A 23,025-nucleotide genomic window follows, 5' to 3' on the forward strand; every position below is an offset into this window, starting at 1 on the left:
TTGGAAGAAATAATGCAATGATTTTGTTTACTTATGTTGATCTTTATTTTGATCAGCTTTTATCTCGTTATACTGATATAGTGTATATTATATGAAAGCGAATATCAGTCTTGGAAGAGTGTAATATTTGAAAATTAATCACAAACAGCTTTGCAAGAAAATAGTATTTAATTATTCTTATAAACATTTCTCCATTCAGTATACCTTCTGAGCGAAGCAATTCTACAATACCCGATATAAATCGATGAAATTGTTAAATATAAAAATACAATAACGTACACAAACACAAATCCAAATTGCAGCTTATAATTCTATACTATTAAGTATTAACATTTCACAACTATTCACATTTTCGTATATTTATTTCGTCATTTATGTATTTACTTCTCTAACATGCATTTACATTAATTCATTATTTTATAGCATGAAATTTATTACGAGATAAGAAGAGCTGAGTCTTTATCCCTAAATTTTAAAGCTGCTATAAAATAACGCCTAATTTTTAAAACTGCTATCATAAAGAAATTGTAACAATAATGAGAGCCACCGCATCTAGGAATAGTGTAAACCTTCAGAAAAACTATTCCTTTCAGCTCACAGGAGTAAGTTAAGGATGAGAACACAATCGTGGCATTATATTCACCCAAATACTTTAAACGTTCGGCTAAAAACCATTCTTCATCAAATGCAAACAATACTGAAGAAAGTTTTGAGCCATAACGTTTCAATTATCTGGATTATAAGAATGTGGTAGTTGTGTGATCATCTATAACTACTACTCCCATGTGCTGATTAGATGCTGCCGGTGTAAGGAATTGTCAGCTGGGACAAGTGGGTGGGTTTAAATTTCCTAATACATTAGTTTCCGAGATAGAAGCAACTACTAAAAATATGGAATACAGTATTAAACAAACCACCCCCACTTTCCAGTTGAGTCTCCAGCGAGATGCTATCAAAGTGGCGTACAGAAGAACAACGGTGGACAACAAGGTGATAGTAGTGTAGGTCAACGCAGAACTGTTGATTACCAGGGTACCTGTATCCGAAAATATCAGCGTCTTCAGTAACCAGGGAACACCAAGGCAAAACAAGATATCAAAGATGTTGCTTCCAACTAAGTTAGCCAAAGCCATGTTTCCTAAACCTACAAAATGGAAAAAAGAATTTAAAATATGCAAATATGTTTTTTCTATTTTTGTTGGGTTTTTTTTTCAAGATAGCTTTCCAATTGAAATCAGTAATAATAACAATTTAATCACAAAGTTTGATAAACTGTATATACCTTGCAAAATAAGGTTTTCATATATGCAAAGACATTGAGTTGATTCAGCTTCGAATCAACCCAGTTTTTATAAGCATGTGGACTGAGAAACTTTATCAATGTTTCTTCCGATTTACATTTGGAGTCATATTTATAATTAATAAAATAGATATTCGTTAATAAATAATTGCCATCTGCCTAAATATAAGAAGAAAATCAAAAATCTAATGAGTTCAAAATCTGGTAAAACGATCAAAATAATTATTTAATTTTATTTTTAATTTTAATGAATCGGTTAATTAATATAATCCAAGTTTTTCTATTTAAACAAACTTCTGTAATAATCAATAACTGGTTTCTAAACGAAGCACCTACAATGATTTATGAAATGAAATAGTTACACCATATTAAATGGAGTCCTGCAAACTTCAGCCAAAAACGCTGAAGAGACATCAGTGATATTGGTTGTAGTAACGATGAAGGGTGTGAACTGCTACCTTCACTGGAGCGAAAATTAAAAAACCAACTACCACGTAAGAAATAAAATTACAAATACAGAATGGATAAGGAGGGAGCTACGCTCACCCAAGTAAGCACATAGACACGGTTGCATACTTAAAAAATGGTGCAACTATTTCGGGAAAAAGAAAAGGTACCTACCTCCCTGCACCAAGCCTAAAGTTACAGACCCTCCCTCCCCCCACCGACAAGAAATTAACCCAAAGAAACTTTAGGGGAAACAACAATGACCACTTATTCAAGGAAAAGACCTGAGTTCGAATCCCGTTAATGACGATAGGAATTTTTATGGACCTTTTTCATAATGTGGCTGAATTAATTGGCCTCAGACCTAGTAACACGTTTTTTCTCCCAAAACGCTATTCGTCCAGCAAACAGCAAATCGACTACAGAACACACCAATTTACAGACATATTATATGCGGCACAATGTGGCCTAACTTGCTGATGCATCTAAATTCCTACAACAACCAACCTGGAAATTCGCATTTCTGTCACGGTCTGCTAATGGCAAAAGAAACATGGATGCCCCTATGAGACACAACATAAAGTAAGTGTTAAATATATTTAACCATGACTAAGAAGTAACTCAAACAAATTGAAAATACAAAATGTAATTTCTTATGTTGATCTGGACCAAAACCAAAATGCAAGACAAGAAATGTCAACTTAAAAAATATTGAATTAAAAAAAAACAAACACAAATGAATTCTGTATTTTTAATTTTATTTCTTATTTGGTCGTTTGATTTTAAATCTTTGCTGGCACGAAGGTGGCAGCTGACACCTCTTCAGCATTTCTGGTTGCAATTTGCAACAATTCTTTAAATGTGGAGCAACAGGTTTTAATTTTGTAAATAATTATTTGATCAAACCACGTTTAATTAAATCCTAATGAAGTACTCACAACCTAATGGCATAAGATCTTTGGAGAAGTTTATTAATGCTCAGTAATCTTCTCGACTTAACATCTATTGGGTTGATCTCAGAATTAATAATTATATCACTAAATGCACTATTCATGACTGTGACAATACAAAGCAAACCTACTTTATTAAGAATTACCTTCATTGCATCTTTAGATCTACAGAATTTTTATTATGTAAACAGAAAATATACTTACCAGTTTTCACCACAATAACGCTTGAAATAACCTCTGGAACGCTTGTACCGGCTGCTAATAATGTGATTCCAGATACAGTATCAGGAATGTTAAATGTGTATCCTAAAGTAAAAGAAAAATAAATTTTTACCTATTTTGAAATACATGCACAGTTTATCTGAAGCAATAAGGCTATACCCTTTGTACACCACCGGTATAAATGAGATACATAATTTTAAATCTTCAAAACTAACCATAAATACTTATTTTATAACCAGCGTGAGAATGGAGGGATTGATCACTGCTATTTAAGAGATGGACTTCAGCATTCCTTTCCTTAAACAGCGTAATTTTTTTAGGATTTTTAATGGGAGAAATTCTGTTTATTTAGCGTTACTTATTATTTCATTAGAGTACTAAAATTTATTTCTGTTGTGCAGTTTACTTATTAGCATTACCTTGTGATTAACAGGTGAATTCATTTCGTATAATGAGTTTCGGTTCCCTGTCTTTGAAGGAGTCGAAGCTGTTGCATCTCAACTTCCATTCCACTTCAGATGTTTCTGTTTCTTATACGCTGGAAATCGGAGTAAGTTATTTCGATTTTTGCTAAAAAGATTATAGACTGTCCCAAAAATCCAGGAATTTCCATGCAAACGAACTCTGCTTGCACATTTCATTTAAAATGTGCAGATTTATAGAATAGAATCTTTAATTGCAGCATGATAGACATACGATTAGTCCTGTCACGGCATGGTGGTGGCAGGGGTTTACAAAACATATTTACAAAAGAGATATACATGAGAAAAACATAAGTTACATCAGATTATTGGAAGGCAACAAAGCACAGTTTTACATTTTCAATTCCACGAGGATTCCCTTCCTGTATTTTTTATTATTGACCACTTCTTGGAGGTCCCCGTCGATGTCTTGCAGTGAGGGCAGCATTTGCTTTGGCAGGAATCTGTCGGTTAGTACTAGCCGGTTACGGTTTGCTAGCAGCTGTGCTGAAGACCGAAGATAAGGGGGAGGAATGCGCCAAGAGCAGTGATCCCAGAAGTTTGGCTCTGTAATTTTACCGGTGGCCATCTTGATGGTGAACAGCAGCGTTCTTTCTCCGATGTAGGATCGGAGCCTGCACATTTAACATTTTTGCTTCTTTAAGCCTGGTACAGATCGAAGAATTCTATGGAAAAGGCGAGGATGATGCGAATATATTTTATAATGAAATGAGTGGCGTATTCTCAGAAAAGAATTCCTTAAGGATTTGAGGCACGATTAGGTGTTAGGTGTGCATTAAGCGCCAAAGCAACTAAAGCTGTGAGTGGTCAGCAAGACTGAAGCACTTGTGACACAACGCGAAAAAGTATTCCAGCCACTGACACCGGTTCGTCTGTTCAATTGCAGCAACATGCTCACACCACGAAAATTTATTATCTAGCCACCGCCATAAGAGTTAAGTAACTGCAACAACAGTAACTGTGCTCGGGTAACCTTATTATGACAACTTTTAGTTATCAATCTGTATTTTTCTTAAAAGTAAGAGAAAACTTTCTAAATTTTCGCTTAAGAAAACAGCTGCAGTAAGGAAGACGAATGTATTTAGAAATATTAGATCGACACTGTCCTTTTATCATTCTTGATCATTGCCAACTAGATAAAACGAAAAAGACGAGTCTTTTCCCATGAACCTCGCTCTCTCACAATCGAACCTGTTCCATATATTCCTAATACTAGTTTTCGCCTGTGTATAACTGCAACTATAGCCATAAATAAAATGAAATGTTCTCTTCTGAAGTGGTCACTTCGCACTGCAAATGGAATCTCTTAGCTGCTTTGTTTTCACTAACTCCGTTCTCAGTTTTTAACGATGCCTCCATTACAGTGGAGACATCGTTAACACAGGTCTCAGCCTAATTACCAAGAATGACAAGATGTCTATCCCCGTGTCACACCACACTGTTTTCTAGACATGCTACAGATAGAACTGTCATACAGGAGGAATTTCCAAGGATCATTTTCTAACAAAGATGGAGGATGCGATCTTAGTGCGTTACAATCTCTTCTAGCAAGTGATCTAGAGGAATGAACCTCTTTTCATGATTACCATCCTCACCTGATGTAACATCCGTGAACTTTCTTCTGGAATACAAAAAGTAAAGTATGTAAATTTTATTAGTTAAGTCCCTAGATCATTGAAAAGAAAAAGATTTTTCCACACTGTTAAAACAGTCGCAATCACAGTAATTTTGACCATCTACGATATTTGCTTATCATCAAATACTTTCGATACTTCGAATCCGAAAGCGCATTAATGAAATCCTTCCATGTATACCTGTACGTGTATGAATATCCGAAGCACACCTAGAATGAAAAGAATCACAAACAGATTCAAAAAGTGTTCAAAAATCATAAAGATCCCTTATGAAGGTGAAACCTTACCAATTACAGCAACCATCCAGAAACACATGTAAGACAGCACTCCAAGCCAGATTACCGCAGAAAAAAAAGTGACTATGTACCATTTCCGATATTTCGCCTTCTGACAGTCGGGTATAGTTAGAAAGAAAATAAGATTTGCCGGCCACATTAATACCCACCAGATCTGCTGAATGCTGCCTCCGATGGGCATAGAACACAGGGAATCTCCAATTTCTTCAATACCTGTAAATATTTAAGATATTATTTACAACCATCAATATTATTATTTATTATTATTATCAGTTTATTAATCAAACTCTCCTGTACAGAAGTTATCTAGGAGGGTGGCTCATACATACATCGAACATAACTTATTAGATAGGAACACATATAGTTACATAAAATAAAATATCACAAAATACATGAATTAATAAATAAATAAGAACAACCACAGTCATTTTACACCTCAACCGAATGTCATAGTCATTCTGCTGAACGGAATATCGTCAGTCCTATGAGTCTTTTGAAGACACTATCAAGCGTTCATTGTAGTTTTTATGAGTTCATTGGCTTTTAAAGTCTTTTGCCATGAAATAAACTCTTCTTTCTTGAAATGCATTCTTCATTATATATGTAGTTTAGTGTACAGATCCGCTGCAATGAGCTTCCTGTAGGTTTTGTCATGGCAATACCTGTCCGGGTCTATTTGAAGACTCTAAAGAGCTCCAGAGTATTGGCAGGAAACATCCACCTTAATCCGTCCGTGTTATGTAGAGCGCTTCGGAGACTATGAGGGTAGTGGCGCCGGGCTACCGAGCGTGGTCTGACCATAATATTTTCAATTTGAGGGGCGCCTAAACTCCCAGTCAGAAGTTGTGCCAGCGGATGTTACGTAGGGTGACCATCTCAATCCACGGAGCTGTGTTCAAGTTTGCATACAATATGGATTTTGAAATTGTAAAGGGCTTCCCGGTAATCCTATTCATCGGCCGGAGCAGCCAGCATTCCAGGCTGAGAAATTCCCTAATATTAGTATTTGGGCAGAGGACCAAATTGTCGAATCATATAAGGATACAGAAACGATATATCTTCGGATATATTGGGTCGCTAGTTGCTGGTTTCGAATCCCAGTTATCTCCTGTATTACAGCCCATATGGCAGCAAGAGATTTTGGTCTCGTGTTCTGAAGTGCTTTTGGAAGGTGAGGCCCTCGTACCACGTTACTCCTAGGTCGGTGTATGAGCTGCCTTTCTTCATCTATGCTCCATTAATGGATAATTCGATTTGGTTTTTTCATCTACTTGTTAGTTATTGTCAGCTGTGATGACTTGTCAAGAGTTTAGCCGTAAACCAATTTTATGTTAGTATAAATAGTTCGTGAAGCTTGGCGTTGGCGTGAATATTGACGTCGGACACAAGAGCTCTTTCGTTAGAGACAACGAAATACTTTATATCATCGGCATAAGAAATAAAATTGGGATTCTGCGCTAGAAAAGGTTCCAGGGCGGCAGCGAACAGCAAATCTGATAAGACATCTCCCTGAGGGATTCCCCAAGTGAGGGTATATTCTGCACTGAATTCTTGATGTTGTACAATTAGGTTCCTAGGCTTCAAAATGGTCTTGATAATCTGCTTGCCCTCAATGCGGTCTTGATAGCTTGCCCTCAATGCGAAAATAAACTTTCAATATATTTTCAAGTGCAGGTAACGACACGTTATCAAAAGCTGCCTTTATGTCAAGGAATATGATGCCAATTTGGGCTTTTTCATTTAAAGTGTGTTGCATTCTGAAGAGGGTCTCCAACAAATTAGTAATAGTGGATCGTCTCGGTACTACAGTATGAAGGTGGTGCAGTGTTTTGCACATGGTGCAAAACACTGTTCTGTTAAGGAAAGAAGAATGGCTTTTTCAAAGAGTTTTAAAAGAGAACAACTGATCGATATGGGTCGAAAGTCTGTAAAGTCCTTAGGTTTCTTCTTTTTTAGCACCGGCCTCACAAAGTAGTCATTCCAACTCCTGGTGAGAACCCCGTCTTTGAGGATGTTTTGGAATATGTGCAACAACACATCAACAATATAGGCGCTGCATATTTTCAAAATAAAAATAGGGAACCCGTAGGAGCCGATCGTAGATTTGTTAGGCAAGGAGTTAATCGCATTGTAAAGTGTAAAGTGTGTTTAGGGTCAAACGGCACCAGGGGTTTCACCCCCCCCCCCATCTCCGCGTTGTTTTCATTGTGGGTGAACCAGTTCGCTGGGAAATGCCAGAGGTTTAAAAGTGCATGAATATTGTATATGTGTAGTGTCATGTACCGTTGTTCATCTGGTCGCTTAGCCGATGGACCCCTGCTGAGGCCCAACGTTGCCCCATTTTCGCCCCGTGGAGGCAGACCAGGAAACACCAGTAGACTAAGATTTACTCTGACAGGTCCTGCCGCTTAATTTCCTGAGATTTCGGCGGCTAGGACCTAACTCATTGATGAGATCTTCTCTAGAAATAGCGACGTCGGATAATACATTCCCTCTAACGCCTCCACTCTGAAAAATATATTTCGCCATATCAGCCGGCTGATCCTCCTGTACATTTCTAGCTTGACGTTCAACTGGCAGCCTTTCGAAGCTCTCTCCTTAGCCCAGTGTCTGAATGTGGTTTCCTCTATTTCGAATTTAGTAGCCTTTTTGCCCACAATTTGTTTTGAATGTAGTAGTTTTCTGAGAACTTCTTCGTAACGTGCATGTCGTTTATTTTTCAAGAAAATGGATCTTTCTTTCTTATAGTCCGTGAGATCGTCATTAAATCCTGAATTTCTCCATTTCCTGTGAGCCTTTTTTTTTTTTTTTTTTTTTTGCATTTGTCGGTGATTCTTATCTCCTTCGAGGCACCCAGGTCAGCAATAAGTAAGAGCACTTTTTCAATTAAGTTGGTAGCGTCATCCACCGGTTTATTGTACAGATCAATCCAGTTGTAGGTTTTTAGATGTTCTAAAACGATTTCAGGTCTAATAAACTTAAGGGAGTATATTTTCTTGGTCTGTCGAGTTTGCACATCGTTAAGTTGCTCACCTGCACAACTGGATGGGGAAATTTCACAACATATTGGGCAGTGATCTGACGGGAATTTAGTTTGAGGGGTGACGTTTCTTATGGTAATCATATTATGGTACAATAAATCCAAATATTATTTATATCTCAGTAATCAATTGCAATGAACTGATATCTATCTTCACAGTTATTACTTTTCTGAAGCTTTGTTTTAGATTGAGAACTGCACAAAACTTTGCTACTTGACTACTGCGTATACTTCTGGGTATTTTTTATACTTGTAGGTGTGTGTAATAAGAACAATGAATGAACTTAAATTTACAAAAAAAAAGTGCATATGGACATATAAAAGAACTTCAAAGATAATAAAACAGTATCTGAGCTTACTGTTTATGGTTTACGTCTAAATGTAGCATATGACTGTATATTTTTTGGAATAAAAAATAAACTAGTATATGAATCTTTTTGATTGCTTAATCTTTCCATCGAAATTTGACTTCAACATTAACTACGTAGTATGTTTGCGAATGCTTGAAACTTAAAATCGTAGTGCCATCTAGTGGCACATTTTATAACCAATTTGTGATCATTTATGGTTGGCGTTGATTTGATTTCGCTATTTATAAAGAATATACTGGTATACATATTTCTAAAAAATACCTTATAATTATACATTATATATCAGTATGTTGATATATTGAATATTAGTACGTTGAATTCTTATTATATTTGTTTTTTATGATATATAAATACTTTTATGATACACATAGCCTGCATTTCAAACTGTATATGCTGTATTTATACGACAAACGATTTATTGTAAAATTGTATGCATGAATTTTTTTTTTTTTTCTGGAGAGACATAATCAGACTTTTAGCGGAACTGAGCAGCCCAGTATAAGGGAGGTGCAGAGAAGTGCCAGCTTTTTTTTTCTTTTTTTTACCATAATAATAATGAGCTTTGCATAGATGGTAGAACCAGAATTCAGAAGGCTATTGATCCTATTTGTTTAAAATCATTTTATTTTTAGTTATTCTATTTAATAATAATGCATCTGTGCATGTGCAATATTTATACTTTTAGATATTTACTAGACACAATATCTATGACATGCATCCAGTAACTGGCAAATGAAGCAAGATAACAGGAAGATTAATTGACAACATAACAATCCACCATATCACAGAAGCAACAGGTAACATTAAAATTTTATAAGGAAACTAATCAGTACTTTTCAGGTACACTTAAATTAACTCATATCACATTCCACTTTTTTACAAACGTTTAACTGGACATGGAAACTCGATAGTTTTCAATTTTTTTTCTAATTTGATAAAATTGGTTTGGAAAAATATATATATAGAAAAATACTTTTTAAATGCTTTCTACCAATTGATTTCCTGAAATCACTTCACTGTCTCGCATTTTGTTAAAATGGCCTGGGTTCGATTCCAGTTAGCAAATGTAGGAAGCCGAAAATTAGAATTAGTACAGGCATATGGTGCAAGAAAGCAAGCTTATACAGCAAAAAAAAAAAATTTCCCATTTCATCCATCCGTTCGCTCCAAATGTTTGTCTAGTTCTGCTTTGAATTTATTTAAGCTGTCCACTTCTACTACGACAGATGGAAGTTTGTTCCAGCAATCAACCACCCACTGGCTAAAGGAAAATGTCCGCACATCTATTCTACAACCGTCTAACCTCAATTTGAATTTAGGTGAATTCAAATTCTGGGCAAGAGGAAGAATCCCATCAGAATTGATAATGCTTAAACCATTCAAGACCTTATACACCTCAATCAGATCACCTCGCAGGTGCCTAGTCTCTAGACACAAAAATTTGCAAAACTTAAGCCTTCCTTCCTAAGAGTAGCTCTTTGTTCCATTCACTAATCTTGTTGCCATTCTCTGTACTCGTTCCAGCACCTCTACATCTTTCCTAAAATTAGGCCTTCAGACCTGTATACAGTACTCAAGACGGCCTCATGTGGGCTGCCCATTGCCTTATACAAGGGGATAATCACCTCCTTATACCTGCTAGAAAAATTCCTGTATATCATTGATAAGACACGAGGAGCTACTCTTCCAGACCGTCTGTACTGCTCCAGTTGATACGTTACTCTAGGGCTACTGGTACTCATAATGTAGTACTTTACATTTGTCAATGTTAAACTTCATTTGCCACCTCTCAGCCCATCTGCTCAACCTTTCCAAATCCTGTTGCAGCAGTATAGAGTCAGTAGTGTCCTTAACAATCCTACCAACCTTTGTATCGTCTGAAAACTTGGACATTAAGCTTGATATACCATCATCAATATCATTTATAAATACAGAAAACAACAATGGACCCAACACTGAACCCTGAGGGACTCCACTAATAACATTAGTCCAAGAAGAGCAGTGTCCATTGATTACCACTCTCTATATTCTCCCAATCAATCATCCCTTTATCCATAGCAGCAATTTGCCCCCAATGCCACACTGCTTTAATTTGTACAGCAGTCTTCCATTGGCAACAGTATCAAAAGCTTTCCTAAGATCCAAGTATATGATATCAAAATTATTCTTTGCATCCATTGACTACATCATATTATGCAATAAAATTGTTCAGACAAGACTTCCCCTTAACGAACCCATGCTGTGTCTGAACTATAACTGAAGTCTTGTCTAGATGATCCTGCAATGCTTCTTTAACCAGTAACTCCATTACTTTCCCCGGAACAGAAGTTAAACTAACTGGTCTGTAATTACTTGTGTCACCCTTTGCTCCTCCTTTGTGAATTGGGGTTACATTTGCACATCTCCAGTCCATGGGGATCCCTCCTTAGTCCAAGGAAGCTCTCATAATTATGGCTAAGGATGTGCTTACTTCCTTTGTGCCTCCTTTAATGTAAATGGATAGATCCCATCCACCTCAAGTGCCTTTCTTATGTTTATCTTCAACAATTTCTCTTCCACTTTGCTCTGAGTTATTACAAAATCATTTAGCTCACTGCTAGAGTTTAATACACCTCTGGCATTTTTCCCCCCTGAATAACTCCTCATGTGTAAATGTAGATGCAAAATACTCATTCAATTTATAAGCTACCTGAGCATGAATAGCAATAGTCAAGCAATCTATATTAAGTGGACCAATCTGATTCATCCCTTTCCTTCTAGAGTTTACATAAGTAAAGAACTCTTTGTTGTTTTTCTTTGCATTCTTTGCCAACGATTTCTTGTAATCTGCCTTTGCCAGCCTAATCTCCTTTATGACTTGATTACAGACCAGCTTTTGTCTATCATAGGCTTCTGTGTCACCTGTTAATTTATATGTATCCCATGCATTTTTCTTCTCTGCCACATGTCTCATTAGTTCATCTGACATCCATTTAGGCCTAAACCTTGAACAATATTTCTTAGTTGGTTTGAAAAGCCCAGTAGCTTTCAAGGTTAATTCTTTGAATGCTTCCCATTTAGAATTTGCTGTTGGTAACATCATCAGTTGGTCCAACTGTATAGAATTTAAAAACTGCCTCAGACCACCGTAGTCACCTTTATGAAAGCAAAAACCCTTCCCTTTACCCCTGATGGTAGTTACCTCTTTGAGTAAACCCCAATCAGCACACTGTGATCACTGCCACCTAGTGGTTCCTTCATCTGCAGATTCTTAATGCATGAATAATCACTGCTGATAATCAGATCAAGAGTATTACTCTCTCTAGTTGCCTCCCAAACATGCTGCTGTAGAAAACAATCAACCAATAAATGTGTTTTTAAATTATTTTTCTTTGGTAAGAATAGAAGTCGGAATCGCGAGGGTCACAAAATTATTTCACCCAAAAACTCAAATTTTTCAAAACAGGCAAGACAAAATACACTGACTCTCAATGGCTTTATTTGCCACAATTCAAATCGTAAACAACCAAATATAACAAATCTCCAAAACCAAACAATAAACGAAACATGAGCAAAAGATTTTTTTATACATTTGATAACACCCTTAAACGGCCTCCGTAGCCGAGTGGGCAGGAGCGGGAGTGCAGTAGCACACGCTCTTTGAGTAGACCGGGGTTCAAGCCCCTGACTGCTGAATACGGTCGATCTGCCAACCCGCATTGGACCAGCGTGGCAGATTATGGTCTATTTCCCTCAGTATGAATTGTTGAGGAGGCTTCCATCCTGCAGTGGGTTGATAATGGCTGCACTTTACTTTTTTTTTTACTTTTTTATTCAACTTACTACGGTACGACCATGGCTCAGTTGTCAGATGTTAGTTCAGAGTTGCCTATTCCATGTGTTCGAATCCAAATATCACCATGGAATGCCGTGATTGTCCTGTAATCTCTATGTTCTAAATTTCTGTGACCCTCTGTGACAGTTCCAGAATATAAACAGAAACTTTACTTTCAGATACGCTTGAGCTAATTTACATATTTCAGAAATGGCATGGTTAACCGATAAGCGCCCACAAGTCACTGTTGCGTTGAAAATAATATACTTCAGTAACAAAGTTCGTTGAATTGAATCAGTATTTTTGTAAACTAATAGATACAAATTCTATTTATTTTACAGTACAAACCAGTGTTGAGTTAATGACGATAGTTTTGTTGTCGATAACTTAACTTTTGAATTACAGTGGATTTTCTGATTAAAGCTATATCAATTTATTGAAAAGAGAACAGGTGCAGTGCATATATATAATAAAATCATCCTGTGAAGTTTGAATTTTTACTGACCTTTATTACAATCTGTAGCTCCGCTAGAAGACTTGTCACTGTCTTCTTCAGAAGATGAGGACGAATCGCTTTGGGGCATCTGAACGTATACCGATTGAGATCTATACTGCTCTCTTATCTTTTCATTTGATTTATCATTCGGAAAATTCCATGGATCAGAGTACGTTCTTCTATTGTGAAATACTAATGGGACATCAACTGGCTTAGTCAGCAACGAAGACTGTTCTGTGACAACAACAACGGGAAGCTTTTTCTCGGAAGACGATGATGATTGATTCCATCTTTCTTTAATGGCCTTAATCTGCAATTAAAAAATCACTTACATGAATTATTCTCAGATATCTTTGCGGAAAATGTGCCATTATCTTGCGCAATACCACCCATCGTATCTCCTATGTTTATATATTGTTTGTATAATGTACTCGTGTTCGTACTAAGGTCAATTTTTCTTTTTTATCAGAGGAAAGTCAAAGAACCGAAGGTACAAATGCTAATATTGAATGCATTGTAAAAATTTAATGCATTAGTTACACAAATCAAACACTTTGTCTTGTCAGTGTTTTGTATTTTCCTTAATTTAATTTTAAGTTGTCTCCTGTTCGTAGTCGTTCCAAAAATAGTTATGAATAATGCCAGAAGCCGTATAGCAACACAATCATGTCTACATATGATCACAAGAAGAATGCCATGATTTCATCATCCTGCATGTTACAACATGTGGATATTTACAAAGGTTCTTTTATCAATACATGAGATAATGAATTCGAAGCCATTATACTTAACCAACAGTGGAAATTTAACGAATGTATATCTTTTATGATCAGTTTTAATCACCTATGACTACGTGAGTCAATTTACTGATTAGAAAAGCAAAAATTTAAGCTGCAGGTCGAACAAGTTTGGAAAACTGAATTGCTCATTGTAGATAAGAACGTTAAGCATACGTGTACTAGAACAGTAGAATATTTCAAATTATAACCAGATTTCGTAAAATTCTATTAAGCCAGCAGGTAGCTTTGACAAACGGCGATAGTCAACGTGGAAGAGAACTGAACTGAAGTAATTTTATTAAGACACTGTAATACGAAATGTCACCAAACGCATACACAGAATGCATACAACTAAAATGGTGCTGTTATGTGTTTATGGAGACAAACATGGCAAATATAACATGAACGACTGCGTTGCTTCTAAACGTCCCGAAAAATAAGCACACTTTCTAAAATTAGACGTTTGGTTTCAAAGAAATGCTCAATAATTCTTTCCATTTCACTTTTCCTTTGATAAATGCTGAAAAAATAAATGAAATCTTTTAAAATCTTATTGTATTCCAATTCTCCGCCAATCTGCTAGAATGAAATCGCGGCTTAGTACTGATCGGCAGATCAGTGGGGGGAAACATTGGGGGTAAGACATTCTCGAATTTAATGTGAAAGGCTTGTTTGGCTATTAGGGGTGTATGCTTAGGATAACAGTCAAAACGGATCACCTTTCAAAAACTGCAGTACAATATTAAAAGAAATCTTTCTTTAATTTATTTTTGAATTGAATTCACTGAGGATACGTTTGTTACCATGTCTATTATGTCGATGGTCGAACTAATGTAAAAATGCAGACCGCTGCTAGGATTTACGTCTTCTTTCGATTTAGTGGATTGGAGGTTTTTCACTCATTTGGTTTGTTTGTTTTAATTTTTAACCAAATTAAACAAAGGCAGTGAAGGGTCAACGCACATATATTATCTATGAATTGCATATGTTCTATGGTCGGTTTCCTGTTTTTCTGGATGAAAATCAAGAATATTTGAGGGTGGAGAGAACCGAGTTTCTAAATCTTTGCTGCGCTCAGCTACACTATGAAAAAACCGTAAAAATTCCTGCTGTAATGTCAATATTCGAACTCAGACCTTTTCCACACGATTTGGATCGACAACACTCGTAACAACTTTGCTGTACGTAAAGGTCACTCGTTTGAAAAGATCTCAGTTCAAACGATGTAGAGAATTGAGAAATTCTTAAAGGTTTCGACAATCGAGACTGTAGTTAGCTAATCTGAGGGTTCCCATGAGTTAATTCAGGTTTTATAGCCTGCACAATATGCAAATTAGCCAACGAGGTGCACACGTTTACAGATATTATGAACGATAAAGACCATATGAACCGGAGTACTATCACTACAGTAATCGATGCACCCAAAAAACTAACCAACCAATCTAGGATTGGTTGGTTAGTTTTTTGTAGCTCAGCGAAACTAATACTAATCGAAAAAAAACTTTACTACATAACGTCCTTCTCAAACCAAATTAAAACTTAAACCATACATTACCTAAGTTCCAGACAGTTCCAGATTTTTTCGATAATAGTCTATAACTTACTTCGCATTTGTCCATAACACTGATCATGTTTACAAGAAAACGAACACTTTTCGATCACCTTAAAGGCATCTGCAGCTTCAAAAGTCTGCGGATGATGCCAAAATCATACAGTACATATTTCCATCGAATACTGAGTGAATCTGTCATGCAAGAGATGGCAGTAATATCTTTTAATCTATACTCAAAAGCGCTGCATGTCTCGCAACCGGATTACTCGTTTTACCGTCTATAAAAAGACTGCCTGTAATGGATTTTCCTTCACTAATTGACAGGCGTCTCAGAAGATGTGCCATACTTTTGTATAAAATGTTACATGGTGCTGTCTATTCAGACAACTAACTTTCTTCTAGAGAAACGCATGCTTAAAAGGAAACAGCGTAGAAGCCCTTAAATATAAAACTAATCTTAGTTTACGATCACTTTTTTCCGAGCAGGAAATTCTGAAATCCTTTTCCGGAATGCATTAATATTATTTAAGATAATACTATTATCTTAGACTAATATTATCTAAGATATACTAATATACTAATATATTCAAGTTAAAATATAATTACATCAAATTGGTAAATATTATCAGTTATAAGTGTTTATCATCATTATAAAATAACTCCATAATTCTGTTTTAATTACTCTTTGCAATTATCAATGTTTTAAATAATCTGTTTTATTTTATGATTTTCGTACATCGTTGTAAATCTGTACATACAAACATGGCCATCAAGGTATGTACACAGAATGGTTAAAAGTTAAGGTGTTGATAACAAAAGTGCAACAGTTATTCACAAATTCTGAAAAAATCTGTGAATACGGAAGTATTTTAAAGATGAAATAGTACTAAAGCATACAATTTCGAAAATATGCAAAGTAGTTCATGCGTATCTGGAAATAAGTAACCAGCAGAGTAGATCGCAGAGATTAATGGGGTATAGTTACCATGATAGAAATCACAACGGGAGTTTACGCTGATGATACGACTGTCAGAGATGTGGGTGATACCGAGAAGTAGAGAAACTTCGGATAGAGGAGAGGAGTTAAGACTATAAATTAGTATCCATAGGGCAGATTACTTGTCCGCAATGGAACTTAGGTCTAAAGAGCTCAGTGGCCACTCCATTTAGGAAATATCCTTGGACTGAAAAAAAAAAGTTTCTCCACCAATTCCTCTCTTATGGAGAGTGAGAAAATTGCCATTCATTTAAAGAAATTCAGCACCAAGCACTAATGTTTTTCAGTTACTTTCAGGAAGACAGAGATAAGACCAGAAACCAGCCCATAAATATTAGGGAAAGGGGCCATTAGGGAAGTGGCATTTAGAGGGTACGGCAGACAATTTTCAACTCAGATACAGAGGCTACCCACAACCTCGAAACAAACTATGAGTGCTATGAGTTTATGATTGCGGAATCCTTGTGCTGTGTACTCTTGAGTTCGATTTTGCGAACAAGTGGAAGTCACCATGGTGAAGAGACCTGAAAAATATCAAATTAGTGTCTCTGACGGTTGTTAGTGCCACATGCAGATAATGCATGTTATCTGCCCAAAAATGATACGTATACAAAAGGAAAACAGCTAGCCACAATCCTAAGATGATATACGTTAACTTCGACTTGAAGACATTAAGATATTGTCTTCAACATGAAGACAGTACCTTAATGCTTAAGTAGTCAAAATACAAATGTTTTGAACAATAATAACTTAAGTGTAAACAGATATCAACTGAGTGGCAAATATAAAGTTTTACCTGCTCGACTGTATAGCCTTCAATACGCGGGTTGAAGTATAAGATGATGAGATAGACGGCGAAGAGAAACAATAAGCATCCAGCTTCCCACCTAAAAAAACGAAAATAAATAAACACATTATTGTGCTCAGAATTTCAAAAGACTGAAGATATCCAATTTTAGTTCACATAAATTCCGTTATTAATTAACTTATACAAAATTTACTTTATAATATAATGCAAGGAACAGTATCAAGTGGACTTTTCTGAATGGCATTGCATTACTTTCATTAATTTTCATGGCATGCATTACTTTCAAATGTTTATGTTTATAGTCATTTTTCTTACATAGAATTGCAGAACAAAAGTATATAGAATTTCAGGAAAATGTGCTGTTCACTTTGATTTGAAATCTGTATATACTATATGGTACCTCAACATTTAGGATAATCTGTAGAACAGGATCCGAAAGTAAAATTTTCTTTAAACAGACTAGGGAATAAAGGAAACCCCTTACAAACCTCGAAATTCATTTGCAATTTTTGTCTCTGAGATATAATTTTTCCTAAAACTTATTGAAACATTAAACCACGTTACAAATTCAGCAGATTCTTCTCCTTTTAAGGCTAAACTTGATTGTTTTGCCTTCCTTATTTTATTCCAGTTTATTTCATTTTAAGTTTGCTTGGTGCATTAGAAACTCTTCTAGTTGAGTTTTAGGAGCATCAGCGATTAAGGTCGCATTGCTCTGCATATACTGTCTGTAAATTTCGTGTGTTATATGGTCGATTTTCTGTTTACTGGACGGAAAACCCGAGTTTCCGGGAGAAAAAACCATGCTACCCTCGCCTGCCTGAGACCGATTAACTCAACCAAGTTGTGAAAAAGGCCCGTAAAAATTCCTCACGTCATCGGCGGGACTCGAACTCAGGTCTTTTTTACCCGATGTGGAGAGGACGGCGATTCTACCAACGGTGCCACAAAGATTAATGCAAGACCTTCTAGAAAGGAATGGAATTACACTAATCACAGCATGCATTTGTCAAGGGACGATCTTGTCTAGCCAGTCTAATTGGTTTGAAGAAACTCAGCAGCAAGCACCAATGTTTTTGAGTTACTTTCAGGTAGAAAGAGAGAAAACCTGAAACCAGCCCATAAATATTAGAGAGAGGGACCTCGGTTCTACCAACTGTGCTACACACGAGTCTTAATGCAGGACCGTCTAGACCGGAATGCAATTATACTACGGTCACAGCATCGATTTGTTAGTGGACGGTCTTATCTGACCAGTCTGATTGGTTACCATGATGCGTAGCAGAGGAACTGGATGCAAAAAAATTATTTTGATATCATATACAGTACTTGAATTTCAGGAAAGCTTTCGATACCGTTTCACATAAAGGACTACTGTCCAAATTGGAGCAGTCTGGCATTAAGGGAAAGTTACTGCTTCGGATAAAATGGTTGAATGGGAGAATAAAGACAGTGGTTATCAACGGACACTGCTCTTCGTGGACTAATGATATTAGTGGAGTCTCCTAGAGTTCATTGCTGGGAAACATTGTTGTCTTCAATATTTATTAATGATATTGGCGAAGGTATATTGGTCTTAACGTCTAATTTTGCAGATGATACAAAGGTCGACAGGGGGTTAATGACAGTGCTCAAGGTCTAGAAAATTTAGGGAGATGGGCTGAGAAATGGCAGTTGAAACTTAACTAATTCAAGGTACGACATACGTGTAGTAGAAATCCTAGCTTAAGGTACCATCTGGGGTATTACACTCAGAGAAGAGGAAAATGAAAAAGACCTGAGCAGTCAGATATGAAGTTCTCTGAGAAGTGCAGACAGGTTGCCAGGACAGTTCATTGGGTTTTGTCAATGATATACAGGAACTTTGCTAGCAGGGATAAGGAGGCGATTATCCCATTGTACAAGGCACTGGTTAGGACGCATCTTGAGTGCTGCATTCAGGTCTGGAGGCCTCATTTTAGGAAGGATGTAAATCTACTGGAACTAGTGAAGAGAAAAGCAACAAGATTGGTGACGAGAATGAAAGGGTAGTCTTACCAAGAAAGTCTTCAATTCTGCAAATCGCAGTATCCAGTGACTGGGCGCACGCAGGGTAATTTTGACTGAGGTGTTTAAGGCTATGATTGGAATAAGCAAAGTCGATGCTGATGGAATCCTTCCTCTTGTTCAGATTACACACATGAGGGGACATGAACTCAAATTGAGGAAGAATGATTGTTGCAAGATAGATGTACGGAAGTTTGTCTTCAGCCAGCGGGTAGTTGATTGTTGGAACAAACTTCCATCTATTGTTGCAGAAGTGCGTACTTTGAATAAATTAATGGAAGAAATAGATAAATTAGTACAGGAGATGGACAGGTGTTGTGGAAATTTTTTTTATGTTGGTGCTTTATAAACTTGCTTTCTTGCAACATTTGCCTCTACTGTTATTAAAACTAAAAGACATAAGTTTCAGGAGCTATATAATCTGGATACCCTAATTAACCATTTTATTGGAAATTTAAAAAAAGAATCCTTTCCTGTAGATCCTCGCGGTTAGCACAGTGATTATGATTACAGTACTTCCACACAGCTTTTTTTCGCAATGACCGAGTTAGTCAGTCTCGCCGAGAATTACATGGTGCTGGTGCTATCTCCCCCGGAAAGTCGGATTTTTCTTCCAGCAAACAGACAAAACTCGTCGAAGACCACAACGGTATTAGAGACACAATATACTGATTCCTCAGAGCTTACTTTCTTTGTCGATTTAAACACAAACACACACTCCTACAAATCTTTTTAACTTCATATATATAAGAATATAATAGACATGTAAGTTTATGACCATAACCGAATCATTTTATTGTAATTCAAATATCTTGTTCGTTCACATGCCGATGGCATATCCCATATTTGTATTTCTTAGTAGTAAAAAAATTATTCCTTCTCTAAACCGTTATCGAAAGAAACAAAAGAACATAGAATGAGCAGTGTCAATACTGATAAATTGATTTGTTATTTTAGAGATAACAAGTTAAGCCAATATCACTGTTATTGAAGTACAAGAATATGCATTTAAAACGGAACATCGACATCAAATTACATTGTCATATAATTCATAATACAATTATTGTGACCTACGTTTTGACAATTACATTGAAAACCGAAGTCAAGAACCATCTCTGATTCGGCTTTCAATATAATTGTCAAAATGGAGACTACAAGACTTACATGGTGAATTATACCTTAATGCTTGTATAGTTACCCACAAAATTACATCACTATTCTCTATTTCAATAGATTAATATCAAAATTGCAAAAATTTGTCTTTTTTTATAAATAGAAGCAAGTGAGGTATAATGGCTAAAACTGAGTTAGTTGTATCTCGAAGTCTCTTCCTTCTACTCGCTGCTAGAAATAAAAGCAAGTATGGCTTGCGTATCGAAGAAAAAAAAAAAGAGAAGGAACTCTTATTAGCGTGTCCTGCGTTTCGCAAAAACACATGATTTGAAGAATTCAAATGGCATGTGTTCAAATTGAAGAATTTTAAACGCAGAAGTCGATATAAAACGTTCATATTTTTTTTAAATAAAAACAAGAAACACTAGCTAATATACGTTGATTTTATTTCGAAACATCGAAAAAAATAAGGAAGAAAATTGCCACTCACTGACCAGCTGCAAAACATTTCAGTAAACACATTTGCAAATAACACACATATTTCATATCACTAAAAATGAATGGTACCTAATCTAAAACTGCTACAAAAAAGATAAAAGATAATTGATGTTTTGATAATTAAACATCATTTATCTTGTAAAGCAGTGAGTTGTGAAAGGTTCTAAAGGTTCAATCTGTGCTTCAAATATATTATATCACCAGCGCAGAGAAAATATTTATTTTTTATGAACTGTATTTTTTTAAAAGAATAATCTTTTTTTGGAGATTCTCATTTTTTGCTCTTATCTCAAAAATATTCCGATAATGTAATTATTTGAAACAACTTCCTAATATTTTTAACCAAATCACCTTCTTTTATAAACTGTATGTAAAACTCACTTCTAAATATCCTGGCCAATTCATAAGGCTGTGCCGTTATTTTTTATTAACTGACTAATGTTAGCAATAGAATGATAAGATAAACCACTTGGTGCATGCCTGCAGCCCTATGCAGGCGTGCACCAAGTGGCACATGGGAAGAATTTATTTCTAAGGCATGTCGCTATGATATTTTAAATTTTCCATAAGAGGCACGAGTGATTTTTACAGTTGCATTGCACAAAAATGGCACTTACAATGAAGGTTGTCATACCACTGGATTAGACTGACAATAACCAGTGAAAAGGGAATCTCCAGCTACATAATATAAGGACTATTAAGATACCTATATTAAATTGGAAAGACAGCAATCTCCAATTTTTTATCCTTCAAAATAACCGTAAAAAAATTTAAAATGCGAATCTACGAAGTAGTTTTATCTTTAAAATGTAGCATTTAGTTTAAAAATCTTCTTTGGCCTTATCTAGTGTCTATTCAAAAACATGCATCTATTCAGCAGTGTTTCTCAACCTTCTACTTCTGTCGATGTCTTTGTCCAAAAAGAGGTCGATCCCTTTTTGGACAGAACTTCACTTCTGGTCACAAGAAATTGAGTTCATTTGTGTTTTAACTCATTATCGTACTTCGCGACTCTCTGGTTGAGAACCACTATATATAAAATCTAATTTCACTGTTGCTACTCTTAGGCCTAAACAAGGAATGAGAACTACTCACTGAGAGTGGCTCTCAACTCAATGAGAACCACTCATTGAGTTGAGAACCACTGTATTACAGGGTACTGTTAGTATATAAAATCTAATTTCACTGTTGCTACACTTAGGCCTAAACAAGGAATGAAACTTCTGTTGTTGGGCTTACCAGGTTACAAGGTTGTTGCAGATCACAGCGATAAGAGTCGATATGGTCATCGTGTACACAATGCAGTCCCTAGTGATAGGAAACCAGTCCAACTCTATTGTCTAGAAAATAACTCATCAGTGTTAAAAAAATAGTTTAAAATGCTACCACTTTAGCATAGTTAAAATTTAAACTGGTTTGATTTTACAACAAGGTGTCAAATGTACGTTTCTTCATGATAAAACCGTAACAGAATGAAAGAAAGATGCTCCCATAATTTGAAAATATTTATAGCATTTTAAAGAGTTCCGCTAAACCAGCTGTCAGAACTTCCTCAGAGATGTACATTAAATATGGTTGCTACAAAATAATTACTATAATTCCGAAATATGGTATTATTTATATTACTAAAGCTATATACCACGATTCTAAAAAGCAACTAAGTATACACCGTAACTCTCAAGGTATTATTTCTAAAGTTCTTACAACACACTCGAATGGATTTTATAAATTATTGTTATCAACCCGGAAATTTAAGTGATGACCTGATAATAAGTCTGATTGATTGCAATTTTATTAGGTTCTCTATATTTCATTATCATTTCAACTTTTAGACAAAAGGCCATTAACCACATTATAACTCCAGGTATTGTGACACGATTTCTTTTATGACGGTTTATCACCAATATGGCAGATAAATAGATTAAAGCTGGAAATGGAGCATCGTACACTGATAGTACCTCACCTTATTGAACGATGTATCTAAGAGCTCAGCCAGACTTTTAAACTTTTACAAACAGTAAAATAATCAGCTTATGATTTTCTTTAAAGCCGTGGTTTTCAACCAAGTGGCCACTACCTCAAGAAGTGAGGGGGGCTATTTAATATCATTTATAAACAGAAAATATCAACACAAGAAGTGTACACAAAACAAAAAGTACTCGGCTGCTAATTTTTGTGCA

The 23,025-nt window shown here is 35.9% G+C and overlaps 1 protein-coding gene across 1 annotated transcript in view; it reads right to left on the reverse strand.

Annotated features, from left to right (window-relative positions):
* Positions 1-818: 818 nt before the first annotated feature.
* LOC150090957 (sodium/potassium/calcium exchanger 5-like) overlaps positions 819-23,025 on the reverse strand; it is a 34,587-nt gene continuing 12,380 nt past the window's right edge. Inside the window, exons 5-10 of the mRNA XM_090378638.1 lie at positions 22,085-22,185; positions 17,177-17,267; positions 13,062-13,362; positions 5,323-5,544; positions 2,902-3,003; positions 819-1,144 (exon numbers count right to left, since the gene is read on the reverse strand). Of these exons, the coding sequence (XP_090234764.1) occupies positions 819-1,144; positions 2,902-3,003; positions 5,323-5,544; positions 13,062-13,362; positions 17,177-17,267; positions 22,085-22,185 (1,143 nt within the window). The remainder of the gene's footprint in view (positions 1,145-2,901; positions 3,004-5,322; positions 5,545-13,061; positions 13,363-17,176; positions 17,268-22,084; positions 22,186-23,025) is intronic.

This window comes from Mastigoproctus giganteus, chromosome 1, assembly GCF_048544385.1.
Source record: "Mastigoproctus giganteus isolate SK-2022 chromosome 1, ASM4854438v1, whole genome shotgun sequence".
NCBI lineage: Eukaryota > Metazoa > Arthropoda > Arachnida > Uropygi > Thelyphonidae > Mastigoproctus > Mastigoproctus giganteus.